Source organism: Rhinoderma darwinii, chromosome 9 (assembly GCF_050947455.1).
Source record: "Rhinoderma darwinii isolate aRhiDar2 chromosome 9, aRhiDar2.hap1, whole genome shotgun sequence".
Classification (NCBI taxonomy): domain Eukaryota; kingdom Metazoa; phylum Chordata; class Amphibia; order Anura; family Rhinodermatidae; genus Rhinoderma; species Rhinoderma darwinii.
In genome coordinates this window covers 83,871,704-83,892,767 of record NC_134695.1, presented here as the reverse complement: position 1 = coordinate 83,892,767, position 21,064 = coordinate 83,871,704, and the positions used below count along the sequence as shown (strand labels likewise).

Here is a 21,064-nt window from a genome sequence, read left to right as displayed (position 1 = left end):
ACGCTGATAGGAAAACCAACCCAAGGCCGTCCTTACAGATGGTTTTATGTGTTTTTTTTGGAGGAAGGGCTAAGTTAAAAATATACATAATTTTTTTTGTGCTTTAAAACGCAGAAAAGTGCGTGTGCAGTGCCTGAAATACCCAATAGGTATCTGTAAAGGTCTGTGCTTATCTTTCGGGCGCTAATATATGGGGCCGGTACTCTACAAACTTATTTTGTGGCATTTTAATGTCGTGATAAGCCGGAAATCATTACTGGCTGCTCCTCGTGATTAAAGGGGTGTCACATATAATCATGATTGTAGAACGTGTGAAATAAATTACTCTGGATTGTGATGGAGGTGACTCTTATAAAGGACATTTGTTTTATAATGGGCACAGGCTGAGCCTCTCCGGAGTCCGATAATGCCCAGTGCTGTGAGATGATGGAGCACTGGACTCGCTCTGCTCAGAGTAGAGGTATCTGTCCATGCTTGTCCTGTCTGGGGAAGTTCCTCGGGGAGGTTTGGAGATTGCGGTCGGGGAGATTTTATTCAGTTGTTGTAAGAGGTATTCATTTGTGCAGACTAATGACCTGTGGGGCACAGAACGTAAAGCCTGAGATCCAGAGAAAAACAATGGCAGCGTAAAGTCATCAAGAAGAATTATTGTTAATCATGTCTATGGAACTAAAAATGATTGATTCTGATCAATGGAAAAATGCCAGTCAGAAGAGTTCTCCTTCATGCTCTAGAAGTTTTCATGGCAAATAAGACCTCATTCACACTTACGCGTTTCGGTCAGTATTTGTAAGCCAAAACTTGGAGTTGGTACATGAAACTGAAAAATGTCAAATCCTTCCCATTATACATTTCCTCTGTGTAGGATCCACTTCTGGTTAGGCTTACAAATACTGAAAAAAAAATACTGCTGTGTGAATGAGGCCTTATTCACCAAGAAAAGTGCCATTTAGGCACATGGTGAATACAGATTTATACGGGTTATATGAAGCTAATTAAAATCTGCTGTCATTTCTATAATCTCCATTGAAAATAAAAAAAGGTTAGTTCACACGTGACGGGATTGCTGCAGAATTTCTGTCCGGATTTACGTTGAGAAAATGAGATAAAAAGAAATCTCATCCACAAGCTGCGAAAATTCTCTCTGTGGAAATTGACCCGCATGTCAATATGTGATGCAGATTGGACACGGACTTGATAAAAAAAAAAAAATATATCCTCTACCATACTCACTTTCCCAATCTACTACCGCTAGCCTGGTCCCAGGGCGGTCTCTATCCTCCAGCGATAGACACGTGACATGTAGATGTGTGACCGCTGCAGCGTTCACGTGTCATCGCTGGGGGATACAGAGACCAGCGGGGGACCAGGCAGCTTTACCAGCGGAATACTGGAGAGGTGAGTATACAGATTTTTATTTTAGCTGATCAGCTGCAGCAAATCTACACCAAAATATTTCCCTGTGTCTTCCTCCTGATTTGCCTTGGAAATTTTTAGCAGCAAATCCAGTATGTGTGGATGTCGTTTTACAGTTTCATCTCGAACAGCAATTTTCTTGATATGGAAATGTTAGGGAGCCACTGCCAGAAAATACTTTAGTGCATAAATCTATGTACGTACCTCTGGCTGTTGTGTAACAGGTTAACGGTCTCTTGCAGTTTATCCGTTTTTTCCAGTTGCTGCTGTAATGATTTGACCTGAAGGCTCAGCTGCTCGTACTTCTGCCGCAGATCATCTGGAAACAAAAAGCTCATATTCATTTACTGCGACCCCCCCTGCTGGAGACATCTGAGCGGTTCCCAACCAAGCAGAGCTCTGTCATAACCGCAAGTACCTGGGGGTAGAGACAAGCCCCCAGACCCTTCTTTACGGGCTGCCTGGTTCTCCAGTTTATACACTTTGGTCCGTAAAAAGTGATTTTCCTCCATGACTTTTATCAACTTTAGGTTTACAGAGTCCTAAGGGAAGGAAGGAAAAAATATATATATTCTTGAGCATTCGGCAGAGATATTTGCTTTTATCCCTAAACAGACATGTATATAAGGCCGGATTCACACGAGCGTGTGCGTTTTGCGCGCGCAAAATGCACTTAACAGCTTCGTGTGTCAGCCCCGTATGATGCGCGGCTGCGTGCTTTTCGCGCAGCCGCCATCATTATGACACTCCATTTGGATGTTTGACTTCAATGGGTGCGTGATGCGCGAAAAACGCCCAAAGAACGGACATGTCGTGACTTTTTCGCAGCGGACTCACGCTGCGGAAAAATCACGCAACTGTCTGCACGGCACCATAGACTAAAATAGGTCCGTGCGACGCGCGTGAAAATCATGCGAGTTGCACGGATGTATATCCCGTTCGTCTGAATAAGCCCTTAAGGTGGAGCGCTTACAAGACTATGAGAGCCCTGGTTTTGTTCTGTCACCTGCACAGGACGACTGACCATGGAGTTATTGTTACTATGGCCAAGGAATTCCTATCTACACGTATGGTAACAGAAAAAATCCTATCAGGGTTTTCCCACCGTAGACATTATTGGAATATCCATAGGAAGTTCTATAAATGTCTGATAGGAGGGGGGTCCCTGACTTGTGTTCTGCAGCGAATACATCAAGTGGAGAGTGAATGGAGATGAGAAACTGTCAAGGTTTCAGATTTTATGTGTTTTTTGCCTTCACGCTATAATTATATAGGAGGGAGATAAAAGGTGCCAGACACTTCTGGTGAAGCAAAAACATGTCAAGACCTTGTTTCCCCTATCAAGTGTAGGGTGACTTATTGAGACAATGCTTGCAGATGCGGGGGCCGCTAACCGAAACGTCTATATACAATACATATATAATGTCAAAAACAACCTACTGTGGTCTCCTCTCCCTCTTGGACGTGGCGGATTGTAGCATCCACCTGTGACGTCGGATTCGCCGACATCAGACGTGAGAGCAGATCTCGAGCGGGCACTGGTATGAGATAAGCATTATATGTACTTTAACTTTCCAGACATTGAAACTGAATACTGAACTAACATTTAAACGTTGTGCTCCAGTGTACTGACCCAGGAATCTCCGGTTCTGTAGAAGGGATCCAGAACCATTCCAATACCTGTCTACTAGGTCCATCAGCTGGTGCAGGACGTCATTGATGCTAGGAACCTCGCTACTGCGGGAGCGCTCGCTCTTCAGCTCCGTTACACTCAGCAGATCCTCATTCTACAAAAATATTCTAAAAGGTGAGTTATAGCGCAGCTGGTTGGCCTCGTACTCCTAGTCACTCATTATATAAATCGTCAGAGCCCAATATACAACCCAAGGGCCAAAAGTGGTGTCTCTATATTGTCACTGGGGCATCGATACATCCTAGAAGCAGTACAGGGCGGGCTAGAGTGGTAGTCACGGACACCAGTATTATAAATAAAGCTTAATCATTGTGTAATAAAGTTCTGTAACTTTTTAATATACTTTGTTTAAATTCCCCCACCCTTTCAAGATCTCTGCTTGCTGTTAGTGAATGAAAATGTTCTAGTTTACATCCATAGGCAGAAAAACTGTAGAGAACAAATACTTCTTAGGGCCTGTTCACATCACTGTTGCCCTTCCGTTGAGAGGTTCTGTCGGGTTAACCCCTCAATGGAAAGGCAAACTGAAATCTCTGCTTCCTTTGCCCTCACCATTGAACTCAATGGTGACGAAAACCTAGCTAATGGTTTCCGTTTGTCACCGTTGTGAACGGGTTCCGTTGTTTTGACGGAACCAATAGCGCAGTGTTTCAGTTTCTCTCGGTTTGCTAGGTTTCAGGTTTTTTTCACGGAAGCAAAAGTGGCATCTGCAATACGGAAACCTAGCGAACAGAGACCAATGGAAAGCAACTGAAACAAAAGAAGAATTACCATTGAAATCAATGGTAATTCTAACGGAACCGTTGCTTTCCGTTTAATCTTTCGATCCTCTCGTCCTCTGACGGAAGAAAAGTAAACGTATACTGACGCTAGTGTGAATTTAGTCTAAACGCTAAAAACGGATCAGTTAAATATCCCATTGAAATCAATGGAATTTTTAATTGCATCCGTTATGTTACTCTGCACTTTTATCTCTGACAAAAAAAAATGGATGAGTGCAGGACTTTCTCCGTTCAAAAAAAACAGACGTCTAACGGATGGGTTAGTGTTATTTTGATTTCAATGGGGTTTTCATACGGATCTAGAAATGGATCAGAGCAACGGATTATACAATGCAAGTGTGAAATTAGTCTAACCTGAACAAAACAGTGGCAAACTCTTAGCTGTAAGAAGTTTCCATTCACTGACAGTAGGCAGAGATGCAGAACTTTTTATTTTTATAATGACATTTGAATAATAAAGGGGTTTCTCAGTTTTGTGCATATAAAGCTTTGACTAGAGCTAGCTTATTACTGGCCATTACCCGCATAGGGCACAGCTGGTAGATGTGCACTCACATAGGTCTCTGGAGGGGATAGCAGAGAGTTTAGGCTGCTGGCTCTTTTTATTCCATTTTGTGGCACTGACACGTTGTCGTAATTTATGCTGGATGTCCGAGCCGCGCTCCACGAGTTCTTGTAGTCTCTGTTAAATTCAGGGCGGCTCAAACTTTTTCCTGCGGACAGGTGAGCGTTTGCCAGCGTGAGTTTAGATGGCAGCGTGTAGGTCTTCGAGACGTCGGTAAAACCTTTTCTTAAGGTCGAGAGGGAGTTTGAAGATGTGGGAGGATCGGTCAGATGTGTGGTCACATAAAGATCTACAAATGGAAAATACAAGAGGAATATTATACAAGACCTAAACACGACACGAGACCCTAGCCCTGCTGCGGGCAGAATGGCCACGTAGGATTTACCGGAGCTGAGTCTCAGTAGTCTGTCTCTGCTGGACTCCTCTGTAGACTTAAGACGATCTCTGGAAACTCTGCTCTGTCCAAAGTCATCAAAAACGCCGGTATCCACCCTCACCCGCTCACTGCTGGCGGACTCCTTTCTTACAGGGGTGGAGGTGAGGTAGGTATTTTTGAAGCTGAATGCTGATTTATCTGAATTGGTAGATGTTTTTTTTTTTGGGCTGGTGAGATCGTCGTCACTTTCTAGACATCCAGCTAAATCCTCTTTCTTTAGGAACAGCTCAGCAACATTTGACTCTGCAAAAGTAACGCGGTGTCCTTCTTTGGCACGTGACGAGGGACTAGGTGAGCGTAAGGACGAACGCGTCGGTGACGGTAAGGGACGGTACTCTGTAAATTACACAAAAGACATAAAACCCTGTCAAGGTTCCTGTCATCACTTAGCAAACCTCTATCTTGTCTGTATTCATTCACTATAAACTGCGCTCGGCTTTTCCCAGAAACCCCCATGATCTGCCCTTTTATAATCCATGGCTGACCATGCAGCCTCCAGAAAAAGCTGAGCGCAGCTGCCCGGAAACAACATGGCATAGTGCTTCCCTAGCGCAGCTGCCACTTGGTACTGGCAGCGGGTGATGGCATCTCCCAGCAATGTGGCATTAATGTTTGTACGGTGACCACCCCATTAACAGATCTTCTGCAGTTTAGTTTTCTTACAAGCAACTCGACCCTTTGGAGTATAAATATATTTGACGTAAATGCAGAAACAGCCAGTCCTTGGCATAAGTGACTGATCGTTACAGGGATCTCAGATGAATGATCTGCATGGCTTCTATACGCAGGGTGAATGCTTTGTATTAAATGACATCTGATTCATTCAACTGAACCGATTCTGCATGCCTAGAACTGTTAGGCCTGGTTTACACGAGCGTGTGCGTTCTGCGCACGCAAAAAACGCGGCGTTTTGCGTGCGCAAAAGGCACTTAACAGCTCCGTGTGTCATCACCATATGATGCGCGGCTGCATGGTTTTCGTGCAGCCGCCATCATTATGACACTCCGTTTGGATGTTTGTAAACAGAAAAGCACGTGGTGCTTTTCTGTTTTCATTAATCGTTTGACAGCTGTTGCGCGAATCACGCTCGTCCCACGGAAGTGCTTCCGTGCGGCATGCGTGATTTTCACGCACCCATTGACTTCAATGGGTGCGCGTGATGCGTGGACAACGCACAAATATTGGACATGTCGTGAGTTCTTTGCAACGGACTGACGTTGCACAAAAATCACGGACTGTCTGCACTGCCCCATAGACAAACATAGGTCCGTGCGACACGTGTGAAAATCACGCGCGTTGCACGGACGTATATCACGCTCGTGTAAACGAGCCCTTAACCACCACAATGTTGTTAGAAACCGCAAAACTTTTATGATAGTGAAGCTGTAATTATAACATTACCGTCTTCAAAGTCGCTCCGGGGCTGCCCGTATGACTGGTGATCTTCAGTCTGTGAATGGAAAAGAGTAATATGAAATGTAGCAAAATAAAGAAAAGAATTATAAAGCATTTCCTGCCCTTAAAGGGGTTCATGAGATTAGAAGGATCTATTACACCCCCACTCCCCCCCCCCCCCCCAAAAAAAAATCACCACTCCTGTCAATGGGGGCTGTGTCTGGTATTGCAGCTCATCCCCATTCCAATGAATTTTGATGCAGATTAGAACCAAATATGAGGAGATTCGTAAATCTTTCAGCTAAACATCTCATCTGCATGCTGTGTGAACAAGGCCTAAAACACCAGCACCCAGCGGATGATCACAGAAATGTTCATGTGTTAAATGACTTGATGAATTTGTGTTTGTGAGTATATAGATGCTGCACCTACCTGATATTTAGATTTAGGGGAGATTCCCTTCATGTAATCTGTACGTTCATTCTCCCGATCATTTATCTTGCTGAAATCTAGAATGCAACATGTATTATAAACTCTGCAGTGTAAAAAATATATCTATATCCCATTCACCAGAAAGCTATGAAGTTATTCTACACTCCTAATAATGTGTAAAGCGGTGAATACATGGTATATAGCGTTCGTACTTGGATTTCTGTTCAGACTTTTTAAAGGAGAAAACCGATTGAATGTTCTGCTTATTATAAATATATGTAAGTTTTGCCTGACTGTTTTGTACATCTGGATCAGGGATCAGCAGCCGTCGGCACTTCAGCTGTTGTAAAACGACAATTCCCAGCTGACTGCCTATGGCTGAAATAATAAAACCTTTCACTGTCAGTGCATGCTGAGAGTTGTAGTTTCACAGCTGCTGGAGTGGCGAAGGTTGAGGACCCCTGATCAAGATGAATGTAAGATATCGGCCATAGACACCCAGGAAACACTACCCCCTAGTGGCTGTAAAGAATATGGCAGATATACCTCCAGTTATAAATGAGACAATCTACACTGCATTACTTATAAACTTTGTGTGCCATTTAGTGGATTAGTAAATACCTCCTCCTGATCCAGCGCCAACAACTGGTGTACAGCATGTGCCTGTAACTGGTAGAAAAGCTGCAGCAGCAGACAGAGCCGTGACGCGGTCTCCTAGGCATCCGTACCAAGCAGGAAGTCTATGCTGCAAAGCTATTTATTACGGTAGCCGTGAGACTTGCTGCTGGATACGGATGCCTAGGAGACGATACAAATCTTACGAAATGAAAATGTCCTCCTCCGGGTTAGAAGCTGTGTAGTATTCTCCAAAATCAAGTTTAATATGATACGTCCTTTAATATTTTACCTGTGTTGCTCAAGTTAAAATCCAGGTGAGCTTTCGCTGTTGTCTTCTGGGTGAAATCGTTACTTTTTCCTAGGCTGAAAGGCACAAATCATTTCTGGTATAAATACCCGGCACTTCAGGGATATAGACATGTATGAATGGAAACTCAGATCTGAAGTCCAGTCACTGTCCACGAGACATCAAACAATGTAGAAGAACGCATGAGGACAAGGTACATACTGAGCAGTTCCTCCCCTACTTAGGGTAAGGGCACACGGAGCGGTATTTACCGAGCCGCGATACGGCCAACAATTGCGCCGGCACCATGTTCTGTGCGGCTGTCAAACTGCCTGTTAAGGGCCGCACATCGTTGCGGATAAAATGGCCCTTTACCTGCAAAATTGTCCGCCCGTAAGGGGTGTATTAAATCATGGGCGCACAATTTTGCAGATACAGGGCCGTTTTACCTGCAACAACGCACGGCCATTATCAGGCTATTTGACAGCCACACCGAACACATTGCCGGCGCAATTGTTGGCCGCATCGCGGCAGGGTCACTGACACTCAGTGTGGCCTTACTCTTATGGTGCAGTCAAACGGAGCAGATTAAGTTGCAGAAATTTCATCAGAAATCCCGGCACCTGCTGCAGAAACAACCACATTCAGATGATTGGAACGGATTTTCAAGCATAGAAATTTCTGCAACAAAATCTACCGCGTGTGACTGAACCCTTGTCCTTCCGCCCTGACATGGCGAGATTAAAATACTCGGGTTGTGTCAGCGGTGTGCCGACTTCTATTCCATGTGCAGGAACTCCAGGCTTGACCTGGTGACGTCTTCCTCCACTTTTCTGAAAGTTGCAAAAAATTACGCAGGTGCTTCGTAAATATAGTGTTTGGCTAAAACTGTCCAGGGTTGTATATAATCTATATAGACTTACAGATAAGTTACTGAATAGTTACTGAATTTTGCCATAGGGGTTCAACCAGAGAGGGTAAGGAATGGAGTGTTGCCTTAGGGGTTCAGCCAGGGAGGTGAGACGTGGAGTGTTGCCTTAGGGGTTCAGCCAGGGAGGTGAGACGTGGAGTGTTGCCTTAGGGGTTCAGCCAGGGAGGTGAGACGTGGAGTGTTGCCTTAGGGGTTCAGCCAGGGAGGTGAGACGTGGAGTGTTGCCTTAGGGGTTCAGCCAGGGAGGTGAGACGTGGAGTGTTGCCTTAGGGGTTCAGCCAGGGAGGTGAGACGTGGAGTGTTGCCATAGGGGTTCAGGGGTTATTTTGTTGCCATTTATTGTGCATACAATAAATGGCAACAAAATAAAATACTAATAAACAGCATATTTATATAACCGTGAACTATTTAATTTTTTATGCATTTCCTCTAAAATAAGGCGAAATATTGCAATACAGAACTCTATATCTCTGATTATCGTGATATCTGGCCCAGTATCGTTATCATGATGAAATATCTGACATGTCCTAACCCTGTATACTAGTCCAAATACAGGAAACACAAGCCTGGAATATCTTCATGTATACTAGATGTGGAACTTAAACGATTACCCCCCTATTAGACGCTCTTCCTTCCAAGCGTGCACTTACCCCCCATTCTCCATCTCTGGCATCTCTTTCGTTTTATAGTCTTTCAATCGGAAATTATACTTTGCGTTTTTCCTTTCGCTGTCCCTCACCGAACGTTCGTCTGAAAACAAGGACATGTCTGCGCTGAAGGTCTTGATTGTCTGACATGCAATTTTTCACCTTACCCCCCTCCCCTGTTTTGGAAGAGCTGAGGGTGCAAGGTTGGGAGATCTCCTTATTAATGGCCCGGCTGACAGTTGGATCAGGTTTGCAGAGTCTCCTGGTGAAGTCATGGCAACTCCCTGTGCAGGACACAACAGAAACCTGGGCAGGGAATGGCTTGGAGTTCCCTCACGCCCACTCGTTTATTCATTATTAACCCATTCACTGCCCTGCTCCTTCATAACAAGAACCTACGGCTATAACTAAATCCATACACTGAAATCCCATTAGGCCCCATGCACACGGCCGTGCTTGTAAACACAAGCATTTGCGGGTCATGCTCCGATATAAAGTATCGCAGCACGGTCCTGGAAATGCAAAAGATAGGACATGTCCTATCTGTTGCGGAAGGTGTCCGTGGTCAATAGACACATTGTAGCAGACTTTCAGGACAGGAGATAAATTTGTGCTGCTACTATGTTTAGCACAGGGAGGATTGTTTAGACTTGATACAATTGTAACAAACCCTCCGCTGTGAGAGGTAAAGCCACCTTCAGATGGCAGTAGGTTGGTCAGTATTTTGCTTCAGTATTTGTAAGCCAAAACAAGGAAGAGGTACAAATGTTTCCATTATAGTTTTACTCTGTAGGTTCCAGTCCTGGTTTTGGCATCCAAACACTGCTGCCAAATACTGACCTATACGGCAGTGTGAATGAGGCATAATAGGTCTGTAAGGTTTTTTCAGTCTTTGAATATAAACAAAAAAAAGCTTCCATTCACTGACAAAAAGCAGATCATGAAAATGATGATAAAATAAAGTGTTAGAAAGATTGCAGAACTTGTAGTTATACCATGATTTAGCGCTATTTACCTAAACCCCTTTAGATTTCCCTCTTCCTTATCCATACAGTATAGATTAACACTCACCTAATGTCTCTAAGGTTCCTAAATGATGGATGACAATGAGGCGGTAATCAGCGTCCTGTCTAGTGACCGGATTGAGACGCAGATCCAGGGTCTTGAGATGTGACAGCGGCCTGAGACGCTCTATCTCTGCCAAGGATTCAATGTCATTATAGTACAGGTTCAAGGAGTGAAGAGCGTGGAGATATTCAATGCCCTGTGGAAATAAAATGATACAACTCCTTCTCAGCTTGAGGGGACCCGACCCTGATTTCCTGTAAACTTGGCCAATGACGGCCTCTCTGACCGTTATGCAGGTAAATGGAGGCATCGTCCTTATGTCTGACTTGGCGTGTCATTTAAAAAGAGCAAAGGTATAAGTGGCTGCAAGATACAACGGATGCCGCTTATCTCCGGGGATATAAAGGATCAGATCTCTGGGTGAACAAATGTCCTTAGAAGGTATAACACAATCTGTAGAAAGTGGGGAGACGGTCTGGCTGTTCCCATAGACCTCAAAACAAATCTATTGTCTATGGCCATCTTAAAGGGGTTGTACCAGAAGACAATTAGGTAATAATCGTCTGATTGCTGGGACCCCCACTGATCGCCAGAACAAGGGTCATGAACCTCCAGTTCCTCCGCACTGCACCCATCACAGTGAGGAGCTTATATGGAGCAGTGGTCGAGAATGCCCCCACCGGTCTTTAGGGTACGTTCACACAGGCTATTTTCAGCCGTTTTTCAGGCTGTAAATGTCCTGAAAAATTGGAAGCAGAACGCCTACAAACCTCTGCCCATTGATTTCAATGGGAAATACGGCGTTCTGTTCCGACGGGGCATTTTTTTACGCCTCGTTTTACAAAAACGGCACGTAAAAAGACGCCCGCAAAAAAAGTGCATGTCACTTCTTGGGACGTTTTTGGAGCCGTTTTTAATTGACTCTATAGAAAACAGCTCCAAAAACGGCCGCGAAAAACCCGACTTGCTAAAAAAAAATGTCTGAAAATCAGCTGTTGAAAACAGCTCCGTATTTTCAGCCGTTTTTGGTTAAGGACTGACGAAATCAGCCAAGATCTTTAGTCCGCTGTTACCGTCATTACCATAGACTTTGACTGGAGCGGCTCCGCACCTGCTCATCCTCCGCTCCATTCAATGTCCTCGTCACCGTGGTCGAGCAATGGAGGGTCCTGCGATCGGTGGGGCCCCCAGTGATCAGACAATTATCCCCTGTCCTGTGGATAAGTGATAATTGTCTATTCCAGTGCAAGCCTTTTGGTGTATTTTGTGTAAATGTTCATTGTATAGTGAAAAGTTCTGCAACTTTCCGCCATATTGTATAGGAGCCGTCTCTTACCTGTAAGCTGATGATTAGATTTCTAGACAGATCCAGAGATCGGAGGCTTTTAAAATTCTTAAACGCATCCCCCAAGCTGAGGATTTTTTCTCTGTACGTCCCCTGGAGGTCAAGTGACTCGACTGTGTCTGGGGGGGGAGATAAAAATAAATAACGTACTTTATGTGCAATAAACAGGACCAAGGGTGGGAGTTATGGGAGGAGCAACAAACGTCTGCAGTGAAAGTGTAGGATGTAATATTCTATATAATGGAGGGACGGGGGTGGGGATCGGTTATACTGTGCGAGAAAAAAACTCGGCAACCAATCACATCCGCTAAAATGAACTATAAATCCACAGAGAGACTAGGACTTTGTGTTTTAATTCCACATTATTTACAAGATCTCTGCTTGTTGTCAGCGATTGAAAATGTTCTTGTTTATAGCCATAGGCTGAGAACCCGCACAGGCCTAATATTTCTCACAACTGAGGGATTTGTTACAATTGTATCCAGTCTAGACGCTCCTCTGGGCTAAATACATTAACCGCACAAATCTGTCTCCTGTCCTGATAGTTTGTTACAATGTAGCAGTGTAGGTAAATGGATCAGACTGGAGTCCATGCAGGATTGTCTAGACTGGATACATTGTAACAAATCCTCAGCTGTGAAAAGTTTTAGGTCAGGATAGGTTTGTCTGTCTTGTTCCCATTTACTGGCAGCAAGCAGAGATCTGGGTGAGGAATTTAAACACAAAGGGGGAATTTCTCAAAAACAATTGCATGTCGTCGCACACCTGTTTTACGCACGACTAATTTAACGCTGCGCCCGATTGTGGAAATCGTTTTCATTGGTCGTATAGTTTGGGGACTCGTAAATGTTTCTCATCTGTTATTGATAAACACGGCAATGGGATTTTCTACAAGTGAAGATTTTGCAGCTATCTCGGGGTGTATGTCCCTTTAACGAGCAGTGTTGTCATAGTGACAAATATCAGACTGCTGTTTTGACCCCGTATGACAATATTTTGGCCATCACAGCGATTTTTTTTTTAAATAACTTAATGGAACAAGTCCTATTAATAGTTATTATAAAGTGCTGTCCTCGGCAATGCACAGATTACTAGGTATTGTTATAGGGATGACCATGATTTCTGTGTCTCCAGGTTCTATGTACAGTATGAAGCTCCAGGCTGAGCCGCCGTTACCTGCCGTGCCCTCTGGTAGCCCGGCTCTCCCGTACACCCAACTCTCCCTCAGATGAACCCTCTTCACCGCCATCCCATTCAATGGGTGCAACCTCGTCAACAGTCCCCTAGCAACGGCGGCAAACAAGGGTCACGGAGGGAAAGGTTCCGGAGGAGAGCGGGACTGGGCGCCTAGCAACACAGGGGAGACGGGACTGGCCAATAGGAAGATGCAACAGGAGGATGTGGGCGGGGTACGGCACGGAAAATAGCCATTGGTGGTTCCCATAGCGATCTGGAGTGATTGATGCTGTTGCCATGGAGGGAGTGGGCGGGGATAACGCTCTTGGATTCGTGGCGGGAAGGGCGGGTCGTTTTCTGAGGTGACTTTTCAGGTGTGAGCGCTAATGATGGCGGGGCCCGGGCTGCCCGCGATACCGGTAATGAGAAGCTGGTCATGACTTCACTTATGTATGTGAGGACTGTTCACATGACGTCTGTTTATAACTGTTTACATGTCCTATAAACCGCCCCCACCCGAGTGCCACATAACTAGCCCCCCGAGTGCCGCATAACTGCCCCCCGAGTGCCGCATAACTGCCCCCCCGAGTGCCGCAAAACTGCCCCCCGAGTGCCGCAAAACTGCCCCCCGAGTGCCGCAAAACTGCCCCCCCGAGTGCCGCATAACTGCCCCCCCGAGTGCCGCATAACTGCCCCCCCGAGTGCCGCATAACTGCCCCCCCTGAGTGCCGCATAACTGCCCCCCCGAGTGCCGCATAACTGCCCCCCCGAGTGCCGCATAACTGCCCCCCCGAGTGCCGCATAACTGCCCCCCCGAGTGCCGCATAACTGCCCCCCCGAGTGCCGCATAACTGCCCCCCCGAGTGCCGCATAACTGCCCCCCGAGTGCCGCATAACTGTTTACATGTCCTATAAACCGCCACCCCCGAGTGCCGCAAAACTGCCCCCCGAGTGCCGCAAAACTGCCCCCCGAGTGCCGCAAAACTGCCCCCCGAGTGCCGCAAAACTGCCCCCCGAGTGCCGCAAAACTGCCCCCCGAGTGCCGCATAACTGCCCCCCGAGTGCCGCATAACTGTTTACATGTCCTATAAACCGCCACCCCCGAGTGCCGCAAAACTGCCCCCCGAGTGCCGCAAAACTGCCCCCCGAGTGCCGCAAAACTGCCCCCCGAGTGCCGCATAACTGCCCCCCCGAGTGCCGCAAAACTGCCCCCCGAGTGCCGCAAAACTGCCCCCCGAGTGCCGCATAACTGCCCCCGAGTGCCGCATAACTGCCCCCCGAGTGCCGCATAACTGCCCCCCCGAGTGCCGCATAACTGCCCCCCCGAGTGCCGCATAACTGCCCCCCCGAGTGCCGCATAACTGCCCCCCCCGAGTGTCGCATAACTGCCCCCCCCGAGTGCCGCATAACTGCCCCCCCCGAGTGCCGCATAACTGCCCCCCCCGAGTGCCGCATAACTGCCCCCCCCGAGTGCCGCATAACTGCCCCCCCCGAGTGCCGCATAACTGCCCCCCCCGAGTGCCGCATAACTGCCCCCCCGAGTGCCGCATAACTGCCCCCCCCGAGTGCCGCATAACTGCCCCCCCCGAGTGCCGCATAACTGCCCCCCCGAGTGCCGCATAACTGCCCCCCCGAGTGCCGCATAGCTAGCCCCCCCCACCCGAGTGCCGCATAACTAGCCCCCCACCCGAGTGCCACAAAACTAGCCCCCCCACACCCGAGTGCCACAAAACTAGCCCCCCCACACCCGAGTGCCACAAAACTAGCCCCCACACCCGAGTGCCACATAACTAGCCCCCCACACCCGAGTGCCACATAACTAGCCCCCCACACCCGAGTGCCACATAACTAGCCCCCCACCCGAGTGCCACATAACTAGCCTCCCCCACATCACGTTACCTGCCACAAACTACCCCACCCCCGCGTGTCATTCAACCAGGCCACAAACGACCTTGACGACTGTCATAACTTCACGAAATCGGCCCTAGCTCATCCCGACCACGCGTTGCGGAAATATCCAGGCAGCACAACAGGTGTCCAGAATTTCGGATCCTGAACTTCCGGAAACCTATCATTGTTTTTCCTTCTTGCAGGACGGTTCAGACGCAGCGCTTCATCTCCCTGACTTGTTCCACTTTAATGTTGGCGGCTGGGTGTTCTCCATCCCCACCGTGACACTTTCTCGCTTCGGGGAATCTTTTCTGTGGCGAGAGGTCTGCAGCTTCCCTCCACCTCATAACACCAGGATTTTCCTGGACCGGGATGGCTTTGTGTTCAGACACGTTCACCATTTCCTCCTCATGGCGCAGCTCTCGTCAACTTGTCTCTCCGATCTGGATGGTTTGTATGAACAAACCGAAGTGTTCCATCTGCAGCCAATGAGGACGGTGCGTCCAGCGCCCATACGTTACATGTTTTATAATGAATATATAGGGTCAGCTCCTGTCGGGGGTCAGCACACAGCTCTTCAATGTGCACAACACCAAATCTTTCCTATAATCCAATGATATGTGGGGAAGAGACGAGTCTTGGGGTGCATCTGCACACTAAAGAGTTCCCCCATGCATTCATTTAAGGGGTTTTCCAGCTTCTGACAACTGATCACCTAGATCAGTACATGATCTGTGGGGGTCCGACACCCGGACCCCGCACAGATCAGCTGGTCTGGTGCCTCTGTGCACCGGACGTACAAGCCGGAAGCAGTTGGCTCCGGCCACGGAATAGTGGCTGGGCTGCAGTACTGCTCAAGTGAATAGGAGCGGACCTGCAGTTCTGCAGCACGGCCACTATGCTATGTACAGAGCCAACTGCTATGTGCCACGACATCCGGTGCCCGCAGGCCACCAGAGCGGCTTATCGGTGCGGGGTGTGGGTGTTGGACCCGCACCAATGATATACTGATGACCTATCCGGTGGATAGGTCATCAGTTGTCAGAAGGGGGACAACCCCTTTAACTTCCTGTGCCTTATGCTAATGAGCAACTACAGGTTAGAGGTAATGTCTACCTGTATGGACTTATTCAGAAATAACTGAAATAAGTCTGTTCTCGCGGAAGCTACCAACACGCGACACCCCTCGGTGCTTCTGATTGACCCAGAGGCCTCTACCAGGCTAATCTGCATACAGCACGGGGCTCCTCAGAATGGAGGATGACTTAGGGGAGTCTGGGAAACCGTGATGTGGTGTTTTACTCTTAATTGGTGCATTATGTTATAGGGGTTTTTCCACGAAAAACATTTATCACCTATCCACAGGATAGATAATGTATGATTTTTCGGGGTCCCCACCAAAGGTACCCCCAAGGTCACTAGAATGGGGATCCTGAGTCCCCCATTTTTCCGCACTGCACGACCTCTGTAAGGAGGAGTTTGCATTAGGCCTTATTCAGACAAACGTGTCCGTTTTACCTCTGCAAAAAACGGACATCTTTGTCATGCGTTGCAGTTCCGTGTGGCGTCCGTTGTTGTTGTCAGTGTTGGTGCACATTTCTTTGTTTTTATTTTTTTTTCCCTTTATTTCTTATGAACTTGTGCGTGAATTACGGATGTGTGTCTGTCTGCTGTCCGTGATTTTCACACACCCATTGACTTTAATGGGTGCTTGATGTGCAATAAACGCACAAGAATAAGACATGCAGTGAATTTCACACAACGTAAACACACTGCGTAAAAAACACTGCATGTTTGAATGGCCCCATTGAATTGCATAGGTCCGTGTGACAGCTGTTGTTTTAACGACCGTCACAAGGACGTATGCAACGTTCGTGTGAATAAGGCCTTAAGCAGTGGTCACACTTGCACCTTGACGCTCCATTCTATGGACCGAGTGCTGTACTTGGCTGTCTCTGTCGGGCCCATAGACATGGAATAGAACAGCAGCAGCGCTGTTTTTCGTGGTTTAACCCCTTCAATGAAATAAAAAAAAAATGTTTCCTAGGGGTTGTCATGACTTGTGCAGACCCTGAATCTTGTGTAGATTTAGTGATGACAATGGTAGCCTTCAATGAAATATCCAGTGTTATCAGATACTCTAGTCTGTGTGCCGTTCCTCTGTTATTCTCCTGGAAATGTATGAATCAATTGACCACTAAGCGTTACCACTCCCCTTGATGAGAAGGTGTGTCCCTACACAGTCCAATCAGTGCTAAGAGTGAGAACACATGGCGCCGAAGCCACGTCCACATGCAGTGGCGAATGGCAGCACGATTATGCTGGTAATATCAGTTTTACTGGCTAAATCGTGTGGCCATTCCCCACCCACGTTGGCAGGCTTCGAGATCACACAGTCTTTCCTTCACCGTCTGACAAGAGCTGGGGAGATCAGAGTGGGCGCTCGCATGCACAGTTCCGCCACAATGGAACAGAAGAAGAATGTGAATTCTTCTGGTCCGTAGTGGTGGGAGTATCGTCGGCAGCGGTGTCGGAGCTCTTCAGCTCTCGGCAGACAAGGACAACCAGACTCTGATCTCTCGCGAGATCACACAGGCTTGTCTGCCGAGAGCTGAAGAGTGAGAGCGTGCATGCTCACACAGCTCTGAAGCTGCTGCTGACGATACTCCCACCGCCACGGAACAGAAGAAGAAGAATTCACATTCTTCTTCTGTTCCATGGTGGCGGCGGAACTGTGCGAGCGAGCGCGCACACTCTCCTCCCCAGGTCTGGTCAGACAGTGAAAGAAAGATCACACAGCACAAGCAGCTGTGACACTGTCCGTAGCTGATTGGACAGTGTCACAGCGATAGTAACACGCCCCCTTGCCATTTACACGCCCCATTGACAGTTCAGGGTGTTATTTACGTATCGAGCGCCAAATATAACGGCACCAATATCTAAACAACGGAGGAAGATAGGATTTTTTTTAGGCCGGATTCACACGAGCGTGTGCGTTGTGCGCGCGAAAAAGTCCATAACAGCTCCGTGTGTCATCAGCATATGATGCGTGACTGCGTGATTTTAGCGCAGCCGCCATCATTATGACACTGTAAAGAGAAAAGCACGTGGTGCTTTTCTGTTTTCATTCATAGTTTTGACTACTGTAGCGCGCATCACGCGTCCGTGTGCCGTGCGTGGTTGCACGGACGTATTTTACATTCGTCTGAATAAGCCCTTAAAGTGAGACGGTTTGTGCAGCACTGCCTATTACATGGTGCACTCAGCTGCACATGTCTGGGCAGGTGAAAGGTTCTCTTTAAGAACCCAGTTGTGTTTGCTGTCAAATATAGCAAGAGACCTGCTGACAGGAACTCTTAGGGCTTATTTAGACGAACGTGATATACGTCCGTGCAATGTGCGTAATTTTCACGCGCCTCGCACGGACCTATGTTAGTCTATGGGGCTGTGCAGACTGTCCGTGAGTTTCACGCAGCGTGTGTCCACTGCGTAAAACTCACGACATGTCCGTTATTTGTGCGTTGTTCGTGCATCATCCACCCATAGAAGTCAATGGGTGCGTGAAAATCGCGCGCAGCACACGGAAAAACTTCCGTGTGACGCGCGAAATTCGCGCAACAGCAGTAAAAAGTATGAATGAAAACCGAAAAGCACCACGTGCTACAAACATGCAAACAGAGTGTCATAATGATGGCGGCTGCGCGAAAATCACGTAGCCACGCATCATACGCAGCTGACACACGGAGCTGTTAAGTACCTTTTGCGCGTGCAAAACGCAACGTTTTTTGTGCGCGCAAAAGGCACACGCTCGTGTGAATCCGGCCTTAGGGTCAGTTCACACAGTTTTCTGACGCTGAAAACGCGCTAAAAAACGGCCGAAAATGTCTCCCATTGATTTCAATGGGAGGCGGAGGTGTTTTTTCCCCGCGAGCGGAAAAACAGTCTCGCGGGAAAAAGAAGCGACATGCCCTATCTTCGGGCGTTTACGTCTCTGACCTCCCATTGACATCATTGGGAGGCAGAGAAAGCGTATTTCGCTGTGTTTTTGGCCGCGGGCCAAAAATGTGGCAAACGGCGTGCAGGCAGATAAAAATCTGCCTCAAAATTCCAAACGGAATTTTGAAGCAGAATCTTCTGTGTGAACATACCCTAAAAGGGTCTCTAAACCTTTTGGTTTATAAAATTAAAAAACAAGTCTTATTGTAATATAAACGATTTCTTTTTTGCACTTCTTCCTGAATGCAGCCGCAGTGTAAATAATGGAGGTTTTCAATAGATTGGTGACAATATCCTTGGACATGTATAGATGTGTACTTTCTTCTCTAGTCTTTATTATATGTAGGACATATTTCAATTATTTGTTTTTGTTACATTTTTTTGCAGCAATTTTCATAATTGTAACAAATCCGCAACAACAATAATAATAATAATTAATGGAAACACATAAATATATTGAACAGTTTCAGCTTCTTGTTCTGGTCTTCATGTGTCTGACATTCTCAGGGTATGTTCACACGCACTAATTACGGACGTAATTCGGGCGTTTTTGCCCCGAATTACGTCCGAAAATAGCGCCTCAATAGCGCTGACAAACATATGCCCATTGAAAGCAATGGGCAGACGTCTGTTCACACGAGGCGTATATTTACGCGCCGCTGTCAAATGACGGATTGTAAATAGACGCCCGCGTCAAAGAAGTGACCTGTCACTTCTTTGGCCGTAATTGGAGCCGTTATTCATTGACTTCAATGAATAGCAGCGCCAATTACGTCCGTAATGGACGCGGCGTTCAAGCGCCTGCACATGCCGTTACGGCTGAAATTACGGGGATGTTTTCAGGCTGAAACATCCCTGTAATTTCAGCCGTTACGGACGCCCTCGTGTGAACATACCCTCATCAGTAATTGCCATTTGGTTGTCATTAACAGGCCCTGGAAAAGTTAAAAGAAGAGGAACCCCACCTGCGCAAACAGACGGACCCAGACATGTGTGTCACAGAGGAAGCGTCCATGAACTACTGGAAAACTCGTAAATGTAGCAGCAGACTCTCTAATTTGCCTGTAAAAAGTTCCCTCTTCTCAGGTGATGACTGATTCCCGCACATGTAGGGTTTGTTGTCGGCACCTCACAGGATGATATTTCACAATCTGCTCCATATTGTGCTTTATTAGGTGACCATACACATGTCGCCATATTGTCTTTCAGGAAATCCAGACAAAGCCCCTCTTGGACTCTTAGACAATCCTTTTCTTGATGCGCAGGAAGACGTTCATTACTACTTCTTTCCCATTGATATGCTGGAGAAATATCCTGGACTGGTCACAGATGATAACTTGTTGTGGTTCTCGGAGAATTTTGCTTTGATAGAATGTGGATGCCCGGAATTCCAATTCATAGGTTAGAAATACGGGGATGTAAAAATGAAGAGGCAAAGCCAATTGTGAAATGTTTTCTCCATGTTACCTATTTGGATGCTTTGATCCACTGATAGCGATTTTTACATGGAGCACCACAACACGTTTTTCCATTAACGCAGTTATAGGAAAATCAGAAATGTTGTGTTTCACAAAATCTCGACCGTTAATATTGATACTTCTCACATGACTGAGGGTTTGTTACAATGTATCATTCTAGACAGTGTTTCTAAACACTGCAGAAACACACATCTCTCTGCTAGGCTTGAAATGAGCTTGGTAGACTTACCTACAGTGATACGTTGTAACAAACTCTTGGTTGTGTGACCAGGAATAGATCAGGATAGCTTTTTGACTGTGTTCACATGGAGTTTTTTGCAGGAGGAAAATTCCTCCTGCAAAAACTGCTCCAGTAGGTTTTTGCACAGTGGTTTGACAAAAACTCGTCGAAACACTCGTCGAGGTTTTTTTTTTAACTCTGATTGAAATGGGGTTTTGGAGGCGGAAACCGCCTCAAGATGGGTCATGACGCTTCTTTTTACCGCGACACCTTTTTTTTTACTCGTGTTAAAAAAAACTCGTCCAACTCCCATTGAAATCAATGTGAGTCATTTTCGGGTGGTTTTTGAGGAGTTTTTTGGCGCGGTTTCCGCGTAAAAAAACTAGTAAAAAAACTCAGTGTGAACAGGGCCTTTAGCTTCTGAATGTAAACTGTGTTTTTATTCACTGACAGCAAGTAGAGACCATAAAACAGTATTTGCAAAAATTACAAATATCAACAAAGTCTAGTAGAAAGTTGCAGAACTTTTAATTCAGAAGATTGGACATGCTCTTCATTTTACAGAGAGGCTAAGGGTATATTCACACATTGCAGTCATAGCGATTTTTCATAAAATAGCCAAATAATTTCTGTGACATTATCATTGTCTTATAGGAGGATTGTGTCCACCCGCTTAGCAGTCAGAAGAGG

The 21,064-nt window shown here is 46.6% G+C and overlaps 2 protein-coding genes across 5 annotated transcripts in view; one reads left to right on the top strand and one right to left on the bottom strand.

The window, feature by feature from the left end:
- Positions 1 to 331: 331 nt before the first annotated feature.
- Positions 332 to 13,114, bottom strand: LRRC36 (leucine rich repeat containing 36). Its single transcript, XM_075838376.1, has 14 exons — positions 12,791 to 13,114; positions 11,606 to 11,733; positions 10,273 to 10,465; positions 9,205 to 9,304; positions 7,627 to 7,700; positions 6,720 to 6,796; positions 6,294 to 6,342; positions 4,842 to 5,228; positions 4,447 to 4,745; positions 3,050 to 3,203; positions 2,857 to 2,954; positions 1,835 to 1,958; positions 1,621 to 1,735; positions 332 to 575 (listed from the first exon to the last, which is right to left on the bottom strand). The coding sequence occupies exons 1-14, from the start codon at positions 12,861 to 12,863 to the stop codon at positions 368 to 370; spliced, it is 2,079 nt and encodes a 692-aa protein (XP_075694491.1). The 5' UTR covers positions 12,864 to 13,114; the 3' UTR covers positions 332 to 367.
- The window catches only part of KCTD19 (potassium channel tetramerization domain containing 19), a 26,305-nt gene continuing 18,336 nt past the window's right edge, over positions 13,096 to 21,064 (top strand). Inside the window, exons 1-4 of one of the 4 annotated variants that reach the window (XR_012850628.1) lie at positions 13,096 to 13,209; positions 14,884 to 15,177; positions 19,609 to 19,762; positions 19,886 to 20,077. Coding sequence is in view for 3 of the 4 variants with exons in the window: in XM_075838372.1 (XP_075694487.1) it covers positions 13,177 to 13,209; positions 14,884 to 15,177; positions 19,609 to 19,762; positions 19,886 to 20,077 (673 nt within the window). In the remaining variant the exon portion in view is untranslated. Of the gene's footprint in view, positions 13,245 to 14,883; positions 15,178 to 19,608; positions 19,763 to 19,885; positions 20,078 to 21,064 lie in introns of all 4 variants that reach the window. The other 3 variants (XM_075838372.1, XM_075838373.1, XM_075838374.1) reach the window with 3 other exon arrangements.

Bases quoted from the DNA above. Each gene is read 5' to 3' on its own strand.
- LRRC36 (XM_075838376.1), bottom strand. From the start codon at position 12,863: ATGGCGGTGAAGAGGGTTCATCTGAGGGAGAGTTGGGTGTACGGGAGA. The intron at 11,734-12,790 runs GTAACGGCGGCT...CTCCCCCCCCAG, and splicing joins GCTACCAGAGGGCACGGCAG to ACACAGTCGAGTCACTTGAC. The intron at 6,797-7,626 runs GTAAAATATTAA...GTTGCATTCTAG, and splicing joins TTTTAACTTGAGCAACACAG to ATTTCAGCAAGATAAATGAT.